The 21,787-nt window shown below is 54.3% G+C and overlaps 1 protein-coding gene across 1 annotated transcript in view; it reads left to right on the top strand.

The window, feature by feature from the left end:
• WDFY4 (WDFY family member 4) overlaps positions 1-21,787 on the top strand; it is a 284,390-nt gene that overhangs the window by 118,447 nt on the left and 144,156 nt on the right. The window contains exons 25-35 of the mRNA XM_036265310.1: positions 38-111; positions 1,999-2,160; positions 2,712-2,803; positions 5,279-5,378; positions 7,946-8,151; positions 8,346-8,515; positions 9,856-9,981; positions 14,696-14,860; positions 17,369-17,572; positions 18,467-18,581; positions 20,032-20,189. Of these exons, the coding sequence (XP_036121203.1) occupies positions 38-111; positions 1,999-2,160; positions 2,712-2,803; positions 5,279-5,378; positions 7,946-8,151; positions 8,346-8,515; positions 9,856-9,981; positions 14,696-14,860; positions 17,369-17,572; positions 18,467-18,581; positions 20,032-20,189 (1,572 nt within the window). The remainder of the gene's footprint in view (positions 1-37; positions 112-1,998; positions 2,161-2,711; positions 2,804-5,278; positions 5,379-7,945; positions 8,152-8,345; positions 8,516-9,855; positions 9,982-14,695; positions 14,861-17,368; positions 17,573-18,466; positions 18,582-20,031; positions 20,190-21,787) is intronic.

The raw sequence follows: 21,787 nt of genomic DNA, 5'->3' as shown, positions 1-21,787 counted from the left end.
CGTGGCCTCGGTGTCACGCGTGTTTGCTGTCTTCCAGCTCTGGATGAACGCCGCGGACAGCCTGGAGCTCTCCCTCTTCTCCCATCTGGCGGAAATCCTGCGATCCCCCAGGTAGGCGGGCTTCGGCAACCTACGCTGCACCGCAGGCTTCCTGCCACGAACACGGCCGAGAGGCCAGAGGCCAGTGGCTCAGCAACCGTGTCCCCTCGTGGCGGCCCCTCTGGCTCAGCCTGCTCAGGCCCCTGGAACAGAGGGGCCACAGACTGGGGCTTGTAAACCACAGAAATGCATCTCTCAGGGTTCTGGAGGCTGGAAGTCTAAGGTGGTCGATTCGGTGTGTGATGAGGACCCCTTCCTGGGCTGTAGGTGGCCGCTCCCCACTGCTTCCCCTGGTGGACGGGTGAGGGTTCTCTGGCGTCTCTTTCATGAGGCACTAATCCGATTCACTAGGCGTCACCCTCATGATTGAATTGCCTCCCCAAGCCCCCCACTGAGTGTTAGGTTTCAACATAAGAACTCGGGCGATCACAGACACTGAGTCTACAGCAGCACCGTCCCGGGCTCAGTGCGGGGCAGGCCTGTGTCCCTGCTGCTCTGGGGCCTCGAAAGCAGCTTTCCGCCCTGGCCGGCGGCACCTGCTCAGGGCACACAGTAAGAACCCATCTGCCTCCGACCAGGCTCCTGGGTGGCTTCTGCAGGCCCCGCTGAAGACGGCAGGGCTCTTTTGGTTACAAGTGGCAGAACTGCACTCCAGTGAACTTGGGGAAGGGAGAGAGAGGGAAGGAAGGAGTGTGTAGGGGTGGGGTGGGGAGAGCAGACTACTGCTGGTACAGTTGAGGGGCAGAGCTCCGCCTGAGGCTGGTGGCGCTCACCACTTTGTCTGAGGTCTGCTCCCCTTTTTCTCTGCTGGTGTCGTCTCAGCAGGCTCTGTGGCAGCAAGAGGGGGCCTCAGAACATCCCCCCCCAGCACGGGCGCAGGGAGGGCAGCTCTGAGCCCGGAGTCCTGGCAGGAGGGTGAAGTCTCACGGGGCATCTCGGCTCACTCTGCCAGGCTGGGAACATCTCATCCCTGGAAGGGGGAGGGGTTAGAAAGAAGTGGCTCCTGAAGAAAACCGAGGGCTCTGATCAGAATAAGCGGGAGGGAGGCAGGAAGCCAATGTGCCAACGTTCCAGTTCACACGGCTTCTCGGTGCTGCAAGTTCAGAGGACGAGGCACTGTCCCGGGGAGAAGAAACAGAAGCGGTCTGCTCCGTGCTGTGCTGTGAGGGCAAAGCCCACGGAAGGCAGTGGGCGCTCAGGAGCCCCGGCCACACCACACAGCTGGGTGCCTCTGCCTCTGAGGGTCAGGGACATGGAGCAGGCAGAATTCAGCAGCAGGACTAGAGACAGTCCCAGGAGCATGCCACCCGGTTCACCCTCCTCCACTTTATCTTCTTTTCCGTTATGTACCTTCTCTCTGTACCTGCTGTTTACTGAGAGGTGGGCACTCACCCAGGAGCCGCTTTCTTGGGGGGAGTAGGATTTTACTGGAAGTTGCGTTGTGATGAGCCCCCGAAGGGGAGTGTGGGTGCTTGAGCTCCGCCTGGCTCCCCTTTGACTCCGGGCTCCTCACTCTGCGGTTTGGGGCGGGCAGGAAGCGCGCACAGCAGACAGGCCCAGGCCGTGCCCCTGGCTCGGGGAGAGCTCACAGTCACACTCCAGCCGGCTGTCTTTGCTCTGAGTTTTCTGAGACCGCCATTAGTTTTCCCTGAGGCTTGGAATTGAAAAGTCAATAATGGAGGCTTGTCTTTGAGGCAGTTTCCGGGGCTGGGAGGGCATGGAGCCTGGTCCCCAACCACTCCGGCACTTGGCAGACACATATTCGATGGGCATCTGATAGCATTCTAAGAGTCAGAGGGCCACAGAGCAAGCCCAGCCTGGAAAACCTTTTTAGCAGAAACACAGCAGATTTGGTTCATTCCAGTAAAAGCTTTTACCGCCTCTCTCCTGGCTCACCAGGGACGGAGCCCGGAATGCCGAAGTTGCCCACCAGGCACAGCTCATCCCCAGGCTCGTCTTCCTCTTCAGTGAGCCGGGCCTCGCCCCCTCCAAGATCCCCACCGTCATTGCCGTCCTGGGCTGTCAGCTGAGGGGCCACTTCAATGTCCAGGACTTGCTCAGGTACTGCTTGCTGCACGCTTCCCAGGGCAAGGGCAGAGCCTTCGGACTGTTCTGCGAGGGAACGGCCCAGCCCCCTCCTGACCACACAGCCGCCCCTTCAGTGCAGTGGCTGGTTCTGTCCAGGGCCCAGAGTTGACAAAAGGGGCGGATGTGAGAGATGCCCCAACAGGGCTGTGTGCTCCCTGCCCCCTGGTGCTCACACATACTGTGCCAGGAATCCGATACTTTCCATGAGCACAGCCATCACCCCTGGCTGATGACCCGACACGCCTGCCCTTCGCAGACTTCCTGAAGGGCGGGCATGACATTTAACCTCTCCATCATCATCACTCTGCTTGGTTGATCTGGCAGTGCCAGAGTTAACTGCTCTGATGCACCCTGAAGGACTGTAGATGTCCCTGGAAATGGTGTATTAGTCACAGAATCACACAATTCCCCTCGAACCCACCCTCGCAGCCATGTTTGGGTGGGTTCGTGTAGGCAACATGCACTGTGTTCAGCAGACACGGCTGAGCCCTGCACTGAATGTGTCCTTCTCTTTCTGTGGTAAGGGTGGCGCTGTTCGTTGTGTATACCCTCAAGCCTGCATCGGTGGACGAGAGGCAGATCTGCATGGATGAGACCCCAGGGCCCTCTGTGCCGGGTGAGGAGGCCTTCCCAGTTCCTGGTCTGAGGCAGCATGGTGACCCTTGCTGTGTGCCTGAGAACCACACGTCTTGGGCATCATGTAGAGGGAGGGGCTGAGACAAAGGAAGGGGAGGCACCCACAGCTGAGCAGCTGTTCCCAAATAGTGGCTGTGAGGTCATAGTTTTATGATTAGGGTCACACATCAACACATCAAATTAACCTGTACATTCCTTCTTCACAACCTGGACCAGCTTCCAGGATAACACTCCATCCTCTCTAGACCAGCAGGTGGGATCCTTCAGTGCCCAGCCCATGCCTACCTTCCTGGCTGACTGTCCCACCCCTGCTGCCCCGATAAGCCCCAGTTTCAGCACTCTGCAGCCCTGCAGGTCCTGGTGCAGTGGTCTGTCCTCTGTGCATGCAGTGCAGGTCCTGGTGCAGTGGTCTGCCCTCTGTCCGTGTAGTACAGGTCCTGGTGCAGTGGTCTGTCCTCTGTGCATGCAGTACAGGTCCTGATGCAGTGGTCTGCCCTCTGTCCGTGTAGTACAGGTCCTGGTGCAGTGGTCTGTCCTCTGTGCATGCAGTACAGGTCCTGATGCAGTGGTCTGCCCTCTGTCCGTGTAGTACAGGTCCTGGTGCAGTGGTCTGTCCTCTGTGCATGCAGTGCAGGTCCTGGTGCAGTGGTCTGCCCTCTGTCCGTGTAGTACAGGTCCTGGTGCAGTGGTCTGTCCTCTGTGCATGCAGTACAGGTCCTGATGCAGTGGTCTGCCCTCTGTCCGTGTAGTACAGGTCCTGGTGCAGTGGTCTGCCCTCTGTCCGTGTAGTACAGGTCCTGGTGCAGTGGTCTGTCCTCTGTGCATGCAGTACAGGTCCTGATGCAGTGGTCTGTCCTCTGTGCATACAGTGCAGGTCCTGGTGCAGTGTCTGCCCTCTGTCTGTGCAGTACAGGTCCTGGTGCAGTGGTCTGTCCTCTGTCCGTGTAGTACAGGTCCTGATGCAGTGTCTGTCTTCTGTCTGTGCAGTACAGGTCCTGATGCAGTGGTCTGCCCTCTGTCTGTGCAGTGCAGGTCCTGGTGCAGTGGTCTGCCCTCTGTCTGTGCAGTGCAGGTTCTGATGCAGTGGTCTGCCCTCTGTTCATGCCGTTCACATGCAGTTCCTTCTGCAGAAATATCTGCCCTTCCCTGGCCCCACTCCCTACCTCATCTCACTGGACGAGCCATGCTAGGCCCACCGAGCCATGCTAAATCACCTCCTCTGTGCTTCTGAACCCTTGGCTTGCTCTGCACAGGTTTGTGCGCAGTGTCTTTGAGTGGCTCTCTCCCGACCAGGTGCAGAACAGCTGCTGTGTAGTGTCTGCATCCTCTTTGCAGAGACCAGTGTGAGGGAATGCCTTTTGCCCCTCTGTTCTGGGTCCTCCCGATCCGTGCTGTCCACAATGGGAGCCTCAAGCCACCTGTGCCATTTTAATTACTTGAAATGAAATGCAATTAAAAATGTCATTCCTCAGTCACACTAGCCACATTCCAAGTGTTGATAACTTCAAGAGGTGAGTGCTCCCTGAAGGGACAGGGCAGGTACAGAACATGCTTGTCATTGCAGAAGAGTCTCCTGGGCAGCATTACTAAATCTAAATAAATTCTCTCTTCTCCTTAGACCAAGGCTGAAAAGTAGAAATTACCATTTCACTTTGCAGATGAGGAAACTGAGGTTCAGAGATATTAGGACCTTAATAAGAGATTGGGCCAGAATCCAAATGAAAGGGAATCTAAGTCCACTTCTCCAAGCTGCTCCATTGGTTCTGTTTCTACAGCATGGCTTCTGTGCCCTGAATTGGTTGTAAAATACCTGGCCAATCACGGGCATGAATGAATGGGTGATAGGCCAGCAGTAAGCTTATTTAGTCAACCCTCCTTGTATGGACTCCATTCTGAAACTTTTGCAAAAGCATCTTGAGACAGTGTTCACATGTCCTTTGAGGCTGTCATAACATTAAGATACAAAGTTTCTCTTTCCACTGGATCTAGGTACTAAATCTTGAGCTATAGCTCAAGCTCTGTTTCCTGCAGCATCGACATGCCAAAGTCTAGTCTGGAAGCTCCTTGAGAGCAGGAACCATAGTCTCCACACTCTACCCCAGTGTCTCGGAAGACCTGCCAGTGACTATGTGCTCAAGAAATGTTGCAGTCTGTGATGATTAAACAGTTCTTCTACTGGAAGATACATTTTAAGGAGTGTGTGTGTGTGTGTGTGTGTGTGTGTAGGTAGGGAGATGGAAAACATCTCTAGTTAAAGGCAACTTTAGGAACATTTCCTGCAAATAGTTTAAAAGCATTGTATTGAAGTCTAGAATTGAATGACAAAATGTGGAGTCCCATCAACAGCCCAATTCCTGAATGAAATAAGCATTTGGTGATACGGTTGCTTCCTGCAGAAAAGATTATGGCTCTTTACATCTGTTCCCTCTCAAATCTAAATTTTCTCTGTTTGTAGCTGGAAGCCAAACATCTGGAAAGACAATCTGGCTCAGAAACCAACTGCTGGAGATGCTGCTCGGTGTGATGTCTTCCTCCCAGCTTCATCTCTCCTCTGAGTGAGTAGCTCCAGGAAGAGCGATTTGGCATGGTACCGCCTCATCCAGGGTGCAGTGTTAAAGCCTCTTCCTAATGAAAAGTTTAGCATCTCCGAGTCAGCTGTCTGCAATATGTTTCCTGCACTAGTCAGAAAGAAAATGATATCCTCTCCACCCAATAAAGCAGACCTTGCCCTGAGATATTTTGATGAAAATGTCTAATGGGCATAGTAACTCGAGACAGATTTGGTATAATTACAATAAACTCCTTTGTCACTGCTGTCTAGTATAATTGTCACTGTTTCGGCAGTTGTGACAATGACTAGTTTTGATGTCCTTTACTTGGCAGACATCAGAGTGGAGGAATGGTTAGCCTAAATATCATCTATCAAGGAAAAGGCTTGCCAAATTCTGCTCTTTACTGTTTGTTGTTACTTTCCCAAGTTGGAAAACAAATACGTGCCTTTGATCAACTTTCAAAACAATGTGTAATCGTAAAGTTCTATTAACTTTCCCACTGACTGCCGGCTTTCCCTCCAACCCTGGAGTCATTTATTGAACACCTGTTTGTTGAGTACCTACTATGTGCCGGATGCTGTGCCTTGACATGAGGATGTGCTGCTGAGCAAGTCAGTCCAGATCCGTGCTCTTGACAAACTGACATTTTAGTGCTTATGTGTGTTATAGGGAGGAGAGTGGGTTACCCCTCAGTAAAACAGCTTTGCAAATAGTGCTTAAAATGTTGCCAGCCCAGCCCTGGCTGGTTTGGCTCAGCAGTTAGAGCACCAGTGTGCAGACCAGAGGGTCTTGGATTTGATTCCCAGTCAAGGGCACGTACCTGGGGTGGAGGTTAGGTCTCTGGCCCCAGTTGGGGTCATGCAGGAGGCAACCAATTGATGTATCTCTCTGACATCAATGCCCCCCTAGCCCTCCCTCTCTTCCACTCTATCTAAAAAGAAAAATAAAATAAATGAAAAAATATTCTCTGGTAGGGATTAACAACAACAAAAATTTGCCAGCTATACATATTTACGTTGCTAGAATCAAAACCTGGTGGAACTGGATAACTTGGAGATGAGATAGTCCAAACACTTCCTTTTCCTTATTGAAGGGACTATAGTGCAGTGTTTAACCACCTGGGCTAAGAAGTTAGACCTCCTGGATTCAAATCCTAGCTCTGTTCTCAGTGACCCTAGGGAGGTAACTCAAGCCCTTGATGCCTCTCTTCTACTCTACTATGTGAAGATAAAAATAGTACTTTCCAGAACTGGAAATTAATATTGGATAGCCTGCAGCATGGTGCCTGGAGGCTATAAGTGCTCCATCGGCAAACTTCTATCATCACTATCACCACCAGCACCACCATCCTCATCACCATCATCATTAACACCGTCACCATCAGCACTATCATCGCCATCACCTCCATCATCATCGCCATCACCATCATCACCATCAGCACCTCACCACCATCACCACCATCACCATGACCACCATCATCCTCATCACCATCATCACCATCAGCACTATCATCACCATCACCTCCATCATCATCAACACCATCACCATCATCACCATCAGCACCTCACCACCATCACTACCATCACCATCACCATCACCACTATCACCATGACCACCATCATCCTCATCACCATCATCACCATCAGCACTATCATCACCATCACCTCCATCATCATCAACACCATCACCATCATCACCTCACCACCATCACCACCATCACCATCACTATCACCAGCACCACCATCATCCTCATCACCATCATCACCACCATCACCACCATCACCATCACCACTATCACCAGCACCACCATCATCCTCACCACCACCACCACCACCATCATTGAGGAAAATGGCCAGAGCACAGCAAGTTCTGCCGAAGTTTCCCAGTTAGATAGTTGAGAGGCAGGACTAGAAGACAGGACAGTCCTTGAGTCCTAGCCCAGTGACCACCCCTCACCATACCTGGTCTGGCAGCTGATGCCTAGAGCACTGCCTGGGACAGGTAGACCCTTCCCTGGCTCCCGGGAGGCTGGGGGCCATGGCCCAGGCTGCTGCCCACCTCCCCGCCCTCCAGTTCCCTCTGGCAAGTCTGCATGCACCACATTCATCATTTTAGAATTCATTTTTGGAAGTGATAGTAAATCATGTATTTTTATTGCTTGAACTGATAAAGATGCAGAAATTTTGGACTAGTCCATTTAGATTGGCTTTATAACCACTATGCGATTTATGTGACCAGATTGTTGTAATCAGGGGTGGCCATCAGACACTGTGTAAGTGTAAATACCAGTGGAGTAGGGCTGTCGAGGGGCCTGCATGTGTTACATATATTGATACGTAGTTTCCAGTTGCTTTGAAAACCTTTGGCCAACTTATACTTTAACCATTAAGAGACAAATTCACCCATTTTGCAGCAACTTTGCCAGCATTTTATTTATTCTTTGAAAATGCAATGTGTATTTTGCTAAGTGATATCCAGAGATTAACCTTAACGTGCCTTCCTGGGTGACCAGTGAGGTTGGACGTCATTCACATTTTCTGAAAGTGCCCTTTGTGTGTGTTATCACCTAGGACGAAGGAGGAGGTCTTCCTGAGCCTGGGGCCTGACTGGTTTCTGCTGCTCGTGCAGGGCCACCTGCACCCCACCACCACGGTGCTGGGGTGGAAGCTGCTGCTACACTTCCTGTCCCTGCCATCCCTGCGCGGCCGATTCAAAGACGGCCTGAGTGCGGGGGCCTGGGTGGAGCGCAGCGCCGAAGGCCTGGACATCTTGATGGGTGAGCATGTCCGCCACCGGGAAGGGGTTCTCATGGAGCATTTCTGTGCCCATGTTCATATGCCATCGATTTCTATCCGCATTTCTAGGGGACGAGAGGGTGGCAGGGAATTCCCCCGTGCACCCCATCCCCACCCTTGCCCGAAGCACTTGCAGCTGTTTCAATTGTGTCTTGTGCCCCTTCCCGATCGCCAGATAACTTGAAGAGCCAGCTCCCCACGCCTGAGCACAGCCCCTGCCTGCTCCCTGGGTTCCGCGTCTTGACCAGCTTTCTGGCCCACCATGTCCACATCCCGGAGATCTACCTCATCGTGTCCGCCTTCTTCCTGCAGACGCCGCTCACAGAGCTGACGGCTGGACCCAAAGTGGGTTCTGGGGCCCCGGGAGGGAGTGACGCCTTGGGTTTCTGATGCGGCTTGACCATGGCCCTTACCGCAGGCTCCACCTCACCTCGCCCCCTTCCCTAGCTGTGCCTGCCCCTTCCCTGGCAGCTCTCCATGGTCCTCAGTCCCACTGTGAGATCATTCTCCGTGGGCACACCTGGAGCAGTCCGTGATGATGGTGGGGTGGAGGCAGAAGGCCCTTGCTGTCACCGTAGATGCAGAGCCTCAGTTCACGCCTGCACCTTAGTGACGCCCCTGGGGTCCCCTGTGTTCCGATAGAAACCTTGTATGTGCTGAGTCCCATGCCCACAGCTGCCCGCTCCCTCGCTCGCCTGCCCTTCCTGCTGCGACCCTCCTGAGCCCCCACAGGAAGGCCAGCTGCCTTCGCTTGCCCGCCCTGTGCCTTGAATGACTGTCCCGCACCACCCGGCGCCCCTAGACAGAGGCCCCGCCTCTCCGTGGGCCTCAGCACATCTCCGCCTCATGTGGCACAGACACATCTTCGGCTGCCTCTCTCTGTAGGACCGAGCCCCTCAGGAACAGACCCACCTCTTACCCACCTTCTGACCTCTGACAAACAGCGGAACCAGAAATCATTCTTGGTCTTGACCGAGCTGAGTTAGACGGCACTGGGTTGAAACGGAGCGTGGCCAGAGCTTTGCGAATACAAGGCTGAAGGGCACATCGCGGCTTCTGATGGTCGGGACATTGGCAGATAGTAATAGTGTCAGCACCCACTGCAAACCGCGGCTCTGCAGGCTGTGCTGGGCTCATCAGAACCCTTTTCATTTCTCCCAGAACGTGTCTAGGAAGCAAGTACCTGCTGAGTGTCAGGACCCATGATAGATCGTTTCCATATTTAATTCACCTGGTACTTTGATAGTCCCCCGGGGTAGATGATGCCATTTTCATTCCACAGAGATGGCGACTGCACAGGTGTGAGCCCCACCTCTAAGGAGGCAGTCGGGTCAGCCTGCCTGTCACCCGGTGCTCTGCCCTCTGGCCGAGCTTCCCCTGAAGGGAGGGCGTCACATGTGTCTGTGACCTCTCGCACAAACCGTCAGTCAGGTTGCTGGGACAGTGCTGGTGACGCCAGACTGAGAAAACCGAGCTCGACACAATTGCTAGTAGGATCCTCGGCACTTTCTTGGACGTGTGTGTTTCCCTGATGCACCGAGTGGGCTGGTGTCCCCACCTGGGCCAGCCACCTCGGATGTTCCTGTGCTGTTTTGCCTTTGCAAATGGGGCCCCAGGGAACTCAGCAGACGGAACACAGGTGTCTCGGGTGCAGCCGTGGTCTGCAGCCCTGGCCTCTCTTTCAGGACAGCCTGGACGCCATGCTGCAGGGGCTGCTGCAGGAGCATTGCACAGAGGAGGTGCAACGGGCTGGGCTGTGCACCGAGGGCGCCCTGCTGCTCCTGGCAATGCTGAAGGCCACCATGAGCCAGGTGAGATCGCTCCCCACATGCTGTGACGGGGCCGACAACTGTGAAAGGGCCGCCTCAGCTTTCCCCAGCAGCCAAGTGATGCTAGTGATTAGCGAGTGTTGTTCAGCGTCCTTGCCAGCAGAGGCGCTGGGTTCCGGAGCTGGCTCAGGTGCACAGTGGGAACCAGCCGTGTCTCCAACGCGGTTTATTTCTTCCTGCCCTATGCCTTCTGTTTTCCATTTGCTCAATCATTTGACTTTCTTCACTTGGAGATGTATGTGTTCATCAAAAGGAGCATTTCTGAGCAACTACGTTAGGTCAGGAGCTGCTCTCCCCTCCAGGAGCTCACCCCTGCCAGGACGGGGGCTCTCACAGTGACCTGCGAGGTAGCTAGATGCCAGAGAGCCTTCGGTCAGGCCATCCAGGTGTGCCGTAGGAGCGTGGAGAGGTATTTTAGACAGGAAGATAGGTGTCAGGTTTGATATCAGAATTATGCTAGCTTAATTTTGAAAAGATTTTTTTTATATTTAAGAAGATATTAAGTCCATTGTTTTCATAGTATTAAATTGTTTTTATGAAAGTTCTTGGGCCTGGATTTTTTTCCCCCATTATTGTCTTTTGTAGGCTTTGAAATAGCTCCTTGAACTAGTTCAGGTAACTTATATTTTTAAAAATCCTCCCATTTATTTAATTTGCATAAATGATCTCTTTTTTCTTTTTCTTTTTTATCCTCACCCGATGACATTTTTGCATTCATCTTCAGATAGAGAGAGAGGAAGAGAGAGAGAGAGAGAGAGAATCATTAATGTGAGAGAGACACATTCACTGGTTGCCACCCACACGATCTCAGCCAGGGCCGGAGACAAACTGCAGCCAAGGTATGTGCCCTTGGCGGGAACTGAACCCAGGTTTCTCTGGACCATGGGTTAACGCTCTAACCGTGGAGCCAAACCAGCCAGGGCACAAATGATCTCTTTTAATTTATTTAATTTTGTGTGATCATTTTTCCTTTCTTATTCTTAATTTATAAGTTTATACTGTCTCTTTACCTCACCCCTCCCATTACTTAAAAAGCCACAGACTTATGGATTTATTTAAAGAACCATCTTTATTTTTTTTATTTTTTATCCTCACCCGAGGATATTTTTCCATTTTTTGTACAGATAGAGTGGGAGGGAGAGAGAGAGAGACAGAAACATCGACGTCAAGGGACACATCGAGTGGTTGCCACCCGCACGACCAACCAGGGCCGGGGACAAACTGCAACCGAAGTACATGCCCTTAGCGGGAACCGAACCCGGGTCTCTCCGGACCGCAGGCCGACGCTCTAACCGCTGAGCCAAACCGGCCAGGGCAAAGAACCATCTTTAGATATATTAATCATTCTCCTGATTTTTTTCTGGCTAGTTCTAAGATTTTGATATCTGATATCTTCATTTTTTGTTGTTTTCTAGAGGTTCTGTGATTGCAATTTTTATACAATTTTTTTTCTTTATTGATTTTAGAGAGAGGGAGGGAGAGAGAGAGAGAGAGAAAGAGAGAGCTGAAAACATCAATGAGAGAGAACACTGATTGGCCGCCTCCTGCATGCCCCCACTGGGGATTGGCCCACAACCTGGGCATGTGCCCTGACTGGGAATCAAACTGGTGACCCTTGGTGCATGGGTCCACGCTCAACCACTGAGCCACACTGGCTGGGCAACTGTGATTGCAATTTTAAAAACCCCTTGATTGATATATTTCAGTGTCCATGTGGTTGAACTTTTTGTTTTGTTTATTATTGTGATCTATTTTCAGTTTTATTTTGTCCTAGTTGGAGCATGTGACTTGTACACTTTCCATCTTTGGGGAACTTAGTCATGGTTCCATTGTAGACCTAATGTTGCAATTAATTTTGGGATGCCTGAAAAACATATTTTCTGTCTGCAGCATGGGGAATCTGTTACCTTTCTAACCAATTAATGTTATTTTTAAAAAGGAATAAACAAAAGCATTAAAAATAAAGAAAATAGTCCAGCTGGTGTGGTTGAGCGTCAACCCATGCACGAAGAGGTCGCTGGTTTAATTCCCAGTCAGGACACATGCCCAGGTTGTGGGCCCGATCCCCAGTGGGGGGCACGAAGGAGGTGCCCAATCAATGTTCTCTCTCATCGATGTTTCTATCTCTCTCTCCCTCTCCCTTCCTTTCTCTGTAAAATCAATAAAGAGAAAAAAAATAAAGAAAATATATAGCATGCTAAGAGAAATAAAATAAATAAGACAAAACTTTTACATTATATTAAACATAAAATGGTAAACTGGTGCATTATAGATATGACTCTTTGGTCGGTAAACAAGGCCCCGCCGGCTGAGATCTAATGGACGTATGACCAAAGTAGCCACTCAGCGGTTGTTTGGTTCAGTGAAGCCATCTGTTATGAGGGTATCATTTCCCACGTGCAGTGGACAAACATCAAAATATAAAAGGCAAAAACCAAAGGATAAGAGAAAAAGACCCGGAACTTAATCGCAGTGAATAATTCTAACCTATCTTTCTCAAACTATTTCTTTTCTTTTATCTTTTTTCTTATACTATTGTTTGCTCAGAACTTTTTTTGGCTTGACATTACCCCTTGCCCAGTGGCAACGAACCTACCACATGTTGGTTTGCCTGCTCTTGAACTTGGTACCAACGAACTCATACAGAACGGAATCTTTTGCTTCTTCCACTTGTCCTCGTGTTTGTGGGATTCACTCACGATGCTGAGTATGTCTGCAATTCATTATTGTTGATTATGTATTTTATTGTGATAACTGGTCACAATTTATTTATCTGCTCTTGGTTGTTTCCATTTAGAACTATTACGGATACAGCTGCTGTGTATGTATCTTTGGGAAGGCATATCTATTTTTTCTGTTTGAAGTAAGCCCAGGAGTGAAATTGTGGTTCGTAAGTTATGCACATGACTTGCTCTAGTAGCTATCACCAAATAGCACCCCGAATGAAGTCTAGCTTACACTCACACTAGCTGAGTCTACTTGGAAGGTTCTGGTGGCTCCACAACCTTTCCAATGTATTGCACTGTTGGTCTTTCAGATGTCAGTGAGTTTACCATGTGCAACATTCCTTTGACACACATTATCTCCATTGTGTAAATGTGGAAACTGTAGCCATGGAGGTTAGCTCACTCAGGCAAGGTCTTGGAGCGAGGTCCTGGTGGACACATGCGTGTCCAGCATCAGTATTATGTTCCAGGTCACTGCCATGCCTGAGAACTTCAGGGGTTCCTGGTTGCTCACTGTATAAAATCCAAATTTCTCTTCTAAAAGCTCAAGTCCTCTCTGTCTGATCTTATCTCCCACCTTCTGTTTCCCTGGTGCTAGTCACTGTGAAAATAAGCCTGAAGCACCAGAATGTCTCATTCAGTCCTCACAATGAAATAGGTCACAGTCCAATCCTTGCTTTACAGAGTTGGGACAGGGGGTGTAGAGGGACGAAGGAACTGGTCCAAAGTTACACCATCAGTAAGAGGCAGAGGAAGGATTCAAACCAGCAGATAACTCCAGAAAATGTTTTCTGAGCTTCCTCTCTGGTGCTCCCCTGGAAATCTGACACTGTGCTGTGAGACCCTGCTGGAGAGGTCAGAGGCAGACCAGGAGCCGTTTCTCTCTGCCTGCCTCGCCCGAGCCAAACCCTGCGGGTCCAGCTGAGATCTGCTCTCTGACTGTCCGTGCACACGGCTGTGCCTTCCATAAGTAGGTCTGAGTGCCCGGGTGCACGGCTCAGTTCCGGGCACTTGGCACCTGCTTGGTAAACAAGACAGTCAGCCACGCACATGGCCAGGCCTTGAGGCCGACTGCTGCGGAAATGGGAAACGAGGAAGCCATGGCGGGACGGGCTGGGCTGAGGAACCAGTCGAGGGAAACCAGACAACAACCCTGCCAGTAGGCTGGGCATCACTCCATCTAGTGGTCGGCATGGCTGTGTAGGCTTGGACATTTTCAATTTCCCAGCTGCCCGTCAGGGTAGAGCAGGACCTTAGACAGCAGCTGGACTCATTAGGGCCAGAGCCAATCCCCAGGCAGAGTGGCATGGCTGACCAAGGGAGCTGAGCCCCAGGGGTCACTAGTGTGCAGCCAGGATGGAGACTCAGCGTGTGCCTGAGGCCAGGTTATGGTATGGGGGAGACAGGTGCCCGGGTCCCCTCACCGTACTGGTTATCAGCTCAGTACGATGTATACCATTCCAGACCCCTGGCTGGAGGGGAAGGCGGTTCTTGTGTCCGCCAGCCCTGGACACACACGAGCCAGGGCAGGGTCTCGAGCGGGGAGCAAAAGCGCTGGGCTGTGAAGGGCTGAGCTCGACCCTGATTTGCAAGGTCCTTGAGCACAGCGGCCATGTGGAACGACACAGAGGCAGTGTGGGAACATGGGGGAGGGGTAGCCTGGCCAGGTGGCCTGGAGTCAGTCAGCTCCTGGCCCTGCTCCTTACCCACTGGGCGACCTTTGGCGAGCTGCTCACCCTCTCTGTGCCTCTGGCTTCCTGTCTGTACAATTGCTACTGAGGGTCACCTGGGCCTCCTCAGAGGGTTGTGGGGGGAACTCAGGGTGCCTGCATGTGTGAGCCCTTCCCCAGCACCCGCAGGTCCCGTGTTAGGGCTCCTGCAGGGAGGTGTGTGCTGAGAGGCTCAGAAGGAGGTCTTCCTCCTAGATCTCAGACCCTGGCTCCCGCGGCCTCTCACGAAGTGTCTCTCAGCCCTCGGCAGGTGGAGACGAGGACGCCTGGGAGCGGACCTTCCCGGCCAGCGCTCTGCAGTTCCTCGGCCTGGTGCACAGCACCTACCCCCAGGATCCGGCCTGGCGGACGCCGGAGTTCCTCCAGACCTTGGCCACCATCGTCTTCCCGCTGAGCACCCCCAAGGTAGGCCGCGCCGCGACCCTGCTCCAACAGAAGAGCAAAGGGCACAATGCCCCCATGACTGCATCCCCAGTTAAAATACATTTTAAGGCAACTTAGCTGAAACAGTAAACAACTCGGGTAGTTTTCTTTTCTCATCTGAGATGCGGCTTGAGGACATTTTGAACTCAGATTCAGTACTTCTGTCGAGTGGCGAGGACTCCAGTTTGACGGCAGGTCGAGTCCAGGGGAATACCCTCCCACAGGTGACGAAGCAGCCGTCCCCGCCGGGAAGCCTGCGGCTGTGCCCCGGACCAAGGTGCCGCGTGGGGGACTGGACGGCTGTCCCCCTGCTCTTGCTCTCAGGCTCCTCCTCCTGCCTGCAGGCCAGGGCTCTGGACTCCTTGCAGCAGAGGGCGGCCGGGGGAGCAGAGGGCCTGCTGGCCCGGGGCACAGGGTGTCAGTGTGGGGTGGAGAGGGGCTCTGGGGAGAGACGTGAGGGAGATTGAGACCGAGAGCCCATCCCCGCAGGTCCAGGGGACTCCGCGGGCTAAGAGAATCCGTGAGCCGAGAGGAGCCGGTAAGAGGGGGTGCAGGGCAGAGACCGGCTGGAAGCCTGCTCACCGACCTGCTTGGTGCTAGGAAGCTGCGACCAGGCAGGGGCCTTGAGCGAGTGACACCGTCCGCAGATCTGTCCCTGCCGCTGAAGGACCGTGCGGAAAGGCAGGGCTGGCAAGGAGGGCGTTTGAAGCCAGGCCAGGCACAGGCGGCAGGCGGAGTCCGCTCCGTGACATGCTGCGACCCAGCGGAGGAGGTGCGCTGTCAGCTAGTCCTCCCAGAGGTGTGGCCACCGCAGCAGCCACCGTCCTGAGCCTGGTGGTCCGAGCCGACCGTCCTCCGCGGGTGGGGTATTAGTCAGGGAAAGGGAGTCAGCGCAGTGACGTGGGGCTGCCCAGTGTCCTGTGGGTTTAGTGGGGCCTCGGGACCTGCCCTGCAGATGGCTGAGAGACTGACATGCAGCCCGGCTCTGTGAGTGATACGGGACAGAGCTGAGACTACACATCTCTCCCACAGCCCCCTCGCCCCTCCCCCCGAAACCCACACCCTTCAGTCACCGTCAGTTCCAAATCAAAGCAAATGGCCAAATAAAACTTAGGACTCATTTGTCTTAATAAAAAGACTAAATAGAAAGGCTCCATTTAGAAAAAAGAGAAAATGGCGTGTTGGGTTCTCATCAAGTACAGTAACGCACTAGAAAAGCAAGAGTCCAGGGAAAGACGCGCTGGAGGACTGGGGAGGAGACGCCGTGCACAGAGGCCAGGCTGGGAGGAATCTGCAGGCTGACCTCGCCACCCTCCCAGCAGCCCCCGGGAGGTGGCCAGACCCTGACGTCCTGACATGTTGAGCCGAAATCCCCACCTCAGCCCACGCAGCGGGCCAGGCTCATCATTTGCAGAGTTGGCTCCAGCCGGCCGCCAGGCCGCAACCAGAGGACAGTGACCTGGGCTTTCCTCTCTGTGCTCAAGGGTTCCTGCCTGGGGCAGGGTCCAGCCGAGTCACCTCCCCAGCCGAGCTCCATGGCCAGCCGACTTGGGCCCCTGGCTCCAGTTCCGAAGCCCTGTCCCCTCACCCCCTTGCCTTCCCCAAGACCAAGTCGGCTCCACAACGCCTTAGTTGCACAGAAGATGTGACGGATCCTCTTTGTGCAGAACGGTGGTGGCCAACGGCTTCCACTTGCTGTGAATCCATTGGCATCTTTCCGGTCAGGGCTGCACAGAGCTGGTGAAGGCAGTCACCACCTCCCCTGTGCCACTAAATCCATTTTATGGCTTAATTAAGAAGGGCCGAGTTAACTTTATGAATGAGCCAAGGGGGTGCCCGCAGTGGACCGCTCGGGCGCTGCAGGCCCTGGCCGGTGTCCTTGGCATGGCGCTCGTCCTCCCAGCACGCGGTGCTTTTCTGGAGGTAGCCGGGCTAGTGATGCCACCGCATGTAGCTCCCTATATTTTTATAGACAACAAAAATGAGACTATGAAGGCCGAAGTGCCTCAGGGACTTGGCTGCCGGGACTTGCTGAAGCGCTAACACCTCTTTGCACGGAGGTCCTGCCTGGCAACAGCAGGAAGCTGGCAGGCAGGAGAGGAGAGGGCCCCCCGGGCAGAGCCAGCTCTCTGGACTGTGTGCCCAGCAGGCACACACCTCTCTGCGATGCCTTTAGTGCCCCACAACTGCTGAGAGCTTGCGGGAGGAGACCACCTGCCCGGGCCACGTTGGGTGTCACTGCCCAGCGCTGTGGCTGCTCTTCTCCACGCTCGGCTTCCCTCCCCCACTCCCGCCTGCTTGGGGTCAGGGCCAGAGCAGGCACCCTTCCGAGCCAGGAGACCCTGGGCTCTCACCCCTTCTGCAGATCCTCCATCTCCTCACAGGTTCACCGGTTTGATGAGCATCTCACCCAGGCGCACCCCCGCAGTGGCTCTGACAGCGCTTCGAGGATGTGCAGGCCACTCACTCTGCGGTTCTCTTGTCTTTGAGGGGGCCACGGCTGAGCCTGCCGAGAATGCCAGCAGCCCTGGGGCCGAGGCCGACAGTGACAGCGTTGAGGAGGGTCTGCAGACTCCTGCCAAGTCCCACCCCACACGGAAGCAGCTGAGGGTGTTCATGCAGCTCCTCCTGAGGGAGCTTTTGCTTGCACCTCCCAGCCCCAAGCAGTGGCTGCCCCTGGAGGTGCTGCTGGAGGTGAGAGCCCAGGGGCGCCAGGCTGGTGCTGGGGCGTGGGCACCGCGAGGGCGGGCACCGAGGGAGTGTGTGCACAGGGCCGGTGCTGGGGCGTGGGACCCGAGGGAGTGTGCACAGGGGCCGGTGCTGGGGCGTGGGACCCGAGGGAGTGTGCACAGGGCCGGTGCTGGGGCATGGGACCCGAGGGAGTGTGCACAGGGGCCGGTGCTGGGGCGTGGGACCCGAGGGAGTGTGTGCACAGGGGCCGGTGCTGGGGCGTGGGACCCGAGGGAGTGTGTGCACAGGGCCGGTGCTGGGGCGTGGGACCCGAGGGAGTGTGTGCAGGGAGACCTGAGGGCTGACCCCTGCGGGAGCTGGCTCGTGGTCAAGGATATCTCAGGGACTGTTGTGATGTGGGGGAGGGAGTCCTGCAGGAGCACAGGCCCCAGTAGAGCAGGGAGCAGCCAGTAGCCAGGGACAAGCTGAGTGAGGGCGAGGCTGACCAGAGCCGGAGGTAGGGCTGGCACAGAAGTGATTTATTAGGGGCTGTGCCTCAGGGGAGGCCTAGAAGGGTGCAGGGGGATGAGGGAGAAGCTAGCCAGGGAACGGTCTCAGCCACAGCTGGTCCCAAGGGGAGCGCTGTGTGCTGTCTGCATCCCAGACGTGGTCCCACCTTGAGGCACCTGCCAGGCAGGCATTGTCGTGGGCCACGCTGACTTGCCTTCTCAGCCAGGACGTGGTCATCCCCTCCTGGATAAGACAGCATGGCCAGCAGAAGGCAGTGCCTTGGAGAAGGGAACATTGTGAGCTGTGGGCACGTGTGGTGTCAGTACACAGGCCAAGCAAGGGGCCTGGCGGGCACTGCGTGGACATGATGCCACGTGGCTGCTGTCTGAGCTCTGGGTGTGATTTCAGGCTTCTCCAGACAATGCCACCGGCCAGCAGAGGCGGGACTTCCAGTCCGAGGTCCTGCTGTCCACCATGGAAGTATTTCACGTAGTGAGTGCAGGTGATGCGTCGGTGCTCAGAGGTGAGTGGGGTGACTTGCTCCTCACTGCTGTGGCACAGAGCTGCTGGCAGCGGAGCGGAAGCCAGTGCGCCCCCAGCCCTGGCCCATCTCCTAGAGGGGCCTGGGCTCCTGCGCTGCAGGAGGCTCTGGAGCCACGGGAGGTGCTCACCATGATCCTCAGAACGAGCTCCCTGGCCCTGCCCAGAGCCCTGGGGAAGGCATGCTTGGTCCTCTCCATGCTGCGTCCGCCGGAGGCCACTGGGAGACAGACAGCCCTGCCCTCTGAGCTGAGACCAGTTCTCGAGCTTCAGCACAAGCGCGTCCTCTTCCCGGGGGAGTCCGGTGCCAGCTGGAATCGGCGCTCTGTGCCGCACCTTAGTCTTTGCACCTGGGCCTGGGCACGGCCAGTCTTTCTTAACCAAGGAATCTGGGTGAAGATGCTGCCATTGCCCTCAGAAGTTCAGATCGATGCCGCATTCAGGACTGAGTTCCCTGCCCTGGCCCCTGTGGCTCAGGTGGTTGGAGCGTCGTCCTGTGCACCAAATGGTCATGGGTTCAATTCCCTGTCAGGGCACATGCCCAGGTTGCAGGTTCGATCCCTAGTCAGGGTGTATACGGGAGGCAACCTATCAGTGTTTCTCTCTCTCCCTTCTTCTCTCTCTAAGGATCAATAAAACATCATATCCTCAGGTGAGGATTTAAAAGAATATATGAAAAAAAGACGACTTTATCCCAGAGCAGCTGTACCTTCCCAATAAGATTAAACAAAGTGGCTTCCGAGCCATGTAACCCTTGGTGACACAGCAGCTTCTGGTCCCCTCCAGGCCCCACGGTGCAGAGACCCTGGCCCTTGGCCTTTCTTCTGGAGGCTCTGGAGTTTGGTGGTAGACAGCGGTGGACAGCGTGAGCTTGGGGTCCCAGCTCTGCTCTTGGCTCTGTCCAAGATGGTGTGGCCCTGGACCGGTGCCTGACCCTGTGATGGGACAACAGGCGTGGCTGACTCAGAGGGTGGTGGTTAGGGTTAGCCGAGATTGCAGCATTCACACCGAGAACGGAGCTTGTCGTGTTGGTGAGCATCACCAGATGGTCCATGTCACAGCTTGTCCTCCACCTGACCTCACGCAGGGCCTCAGGTCACCGTACCCGTCTTCCTATTTGCCTTGTGCCCAAATTTCCCACCATGCTCATTCCGAATGGCCCTGGAAAGATAGCTTCCACACCTGCTTCCTCCCAACTTGGCTTGTTCCACGACTAGATGGTTCTAGGCCAATTTGGAATAAATGGGTCTTCTCTGGGCATCTGGGTCTAAGACCCATCTTCGGAGCACCAGGGTATACAGTGGGCTACAATGGGGTGTAAAGAGGTGAATGAGATGTAGTTGGTCACCCATAGGGATTAGAGACTCTTGTGGAAAGAAGGCCATTCAGACTCTGATGGCTTCTTAGACTCAGTCTGTCTCCTCATTCCTTAGGCAGTCAAGAGCCTCAGCCAAGCACAGAAGCTGCTGCTGCTCCTTTACTCACGAACATCTCCCACTTCACCCAGAAGCTGGTAGAGAAGCTGTACAGTGGAATGTTCTCAGCAGACCCTAGACACATCCTTCTCTTCATCACAGAGCACATCATAGTGGTAAGAACCCCAGGCTGGCCACGGAGACAGCACGTGTCTGTACAGCGTGCTGTTGCTGTGCCGTTGGTCCAGATGCGTGCTGTCCTGGGCTCGGATCTGAGACGAGTGGGAGGCAGACGGAGGACCTCATGGCCCAGACAGTACCTGGTGGCTGCTGAGCGTCCCGCAGGGCTCTCACCTCAGGCCACCTGAGATCCTTCTCAGTGGTCAGGAGCCATGGTCCCCTGTTCCGGCATCTGAGCTCTGTCCCCCTCTAGACTCTACACACCTCCTTTGGGTTTTTATTAGGATTGTTGGTTTAATCTTAATTTTTGTTATTCTTCATCAACAAAGAAAGGGCCAAAAAGGAACTTATCTCCAGAAGATGTACTTCATTTTCTCCTTTAGTGTGCGCCTCCATTGCCATGCTTGGGCCTTCCTGAAATTGAGGCGCGCGTCTGCTTCCACCGAGTCCTGCTGTGTTTTCATGCTCTCTCTGCAGACAGATCCACAAACACGCCCTTACGTGCAAGCGCGTGCCTGTAGCTACTCCCTTAGGAGTGTGTGTACGTGAGTCGCAGCTTCTGTGCTGTACACGTGTACACACACAGACCTACACAATCTCACAGTTCTGGAGTTGAACTATTTTTTGGTCTTTCTCTCCCATTTCACTCTGGAACGCTTTCTTTCAAGTGGCCATTCGCTCTTGTGTCGAACCCTCCCTGCACAAGGAGCTCACTGCGGTGTAGGTGGTCCCAGCCAAGGGGACACCTGTGACTGTAGGGAAGCACTTCCTCTTCCTCCACAGAACTCAGCCTCCAGCACCACCTGCCGGCAGCTCTTGGCGTGTCCTGTGCAGCACAAGGAGAGCCCCTGTCTTCCTCTTCATGCCTCAGGGAGAGGACATGGGCACCCACGTGCCCTCTGTCTGTAGAGTTAGCTGCAGGCTCCTTGACAGTCTTGCAGCTTGGCTGATGGGCATTTCCAGGGCAGCCTGCAGAAACGTATCCAGGGGCTTTCGTGAGAGGCACTCCAAAGGGGAGCATCTCCCGTGCAAACTCTGAGAGGGTTAACACCTGACCCCTGGGAAGCTGTGCTGAGGGTACAAGCGGCTGTGAGCTCCGCCTTCGTTCAGCTGCAGCCAGAGCGGCCAGACTGCTGTGCACCGCTTTCTCCTGGTCCCGGCCTGACAAGGCACCGTCGGGCCAGTGGACCTACAGTCTGCTGACGGCTCTTCCTGCTGCGCTGTGGCCGTCGTCCTGTTGTGTCCTTGCATGACTGAGGGAGAGGAAATCGTCGCTTTCTGGTCTCCTCCTGTCTTAACAGGAGCCCCAGTATGAGGGTTCTTCCTCATGACCTCATCACTGCCCAGACCCCATCTCCAAATACCACCACATTGGGGTGTAGAGTTTCAGCATGTGAAGCCCATAGTCGCTTCCAGTGGTCAGAGCAAATGCTCAGAGCCGATACCAGAGAGTGGGTGCCTGCGGGGCTGATGTGAGTGAAGGGGTGCCACGCCCAAGGACTCTCAGTTCCCACATTTACTGTCCTGTCCTCCTGCCGTGACTGGTAAATCTTAGCTTCAGTCTGAAAGACATGTCGAGCTGAGTGTCAGGAGA

Source organism: Molossus molossus, unplaced genomic scaffold (assembly GCF_014108415.1).
Source record: "Molossus molossus isolate mMolMol1 unplaced genomic scaffold, mMolMol1.p scaffold_m16_p_17, whole genome shotgun sequence".
Lineage (NCBI taxonomy): Eukaryota > Metazoa > Chordata > Mammalia > Chiroptera > Molossidae > Molossus > Molossus molossus.
The sequence above is the reverse complement of the archived record's forward strand: the minus strand, read 5'-3'. Positions and strand labels throughout refer to the sequence as shown.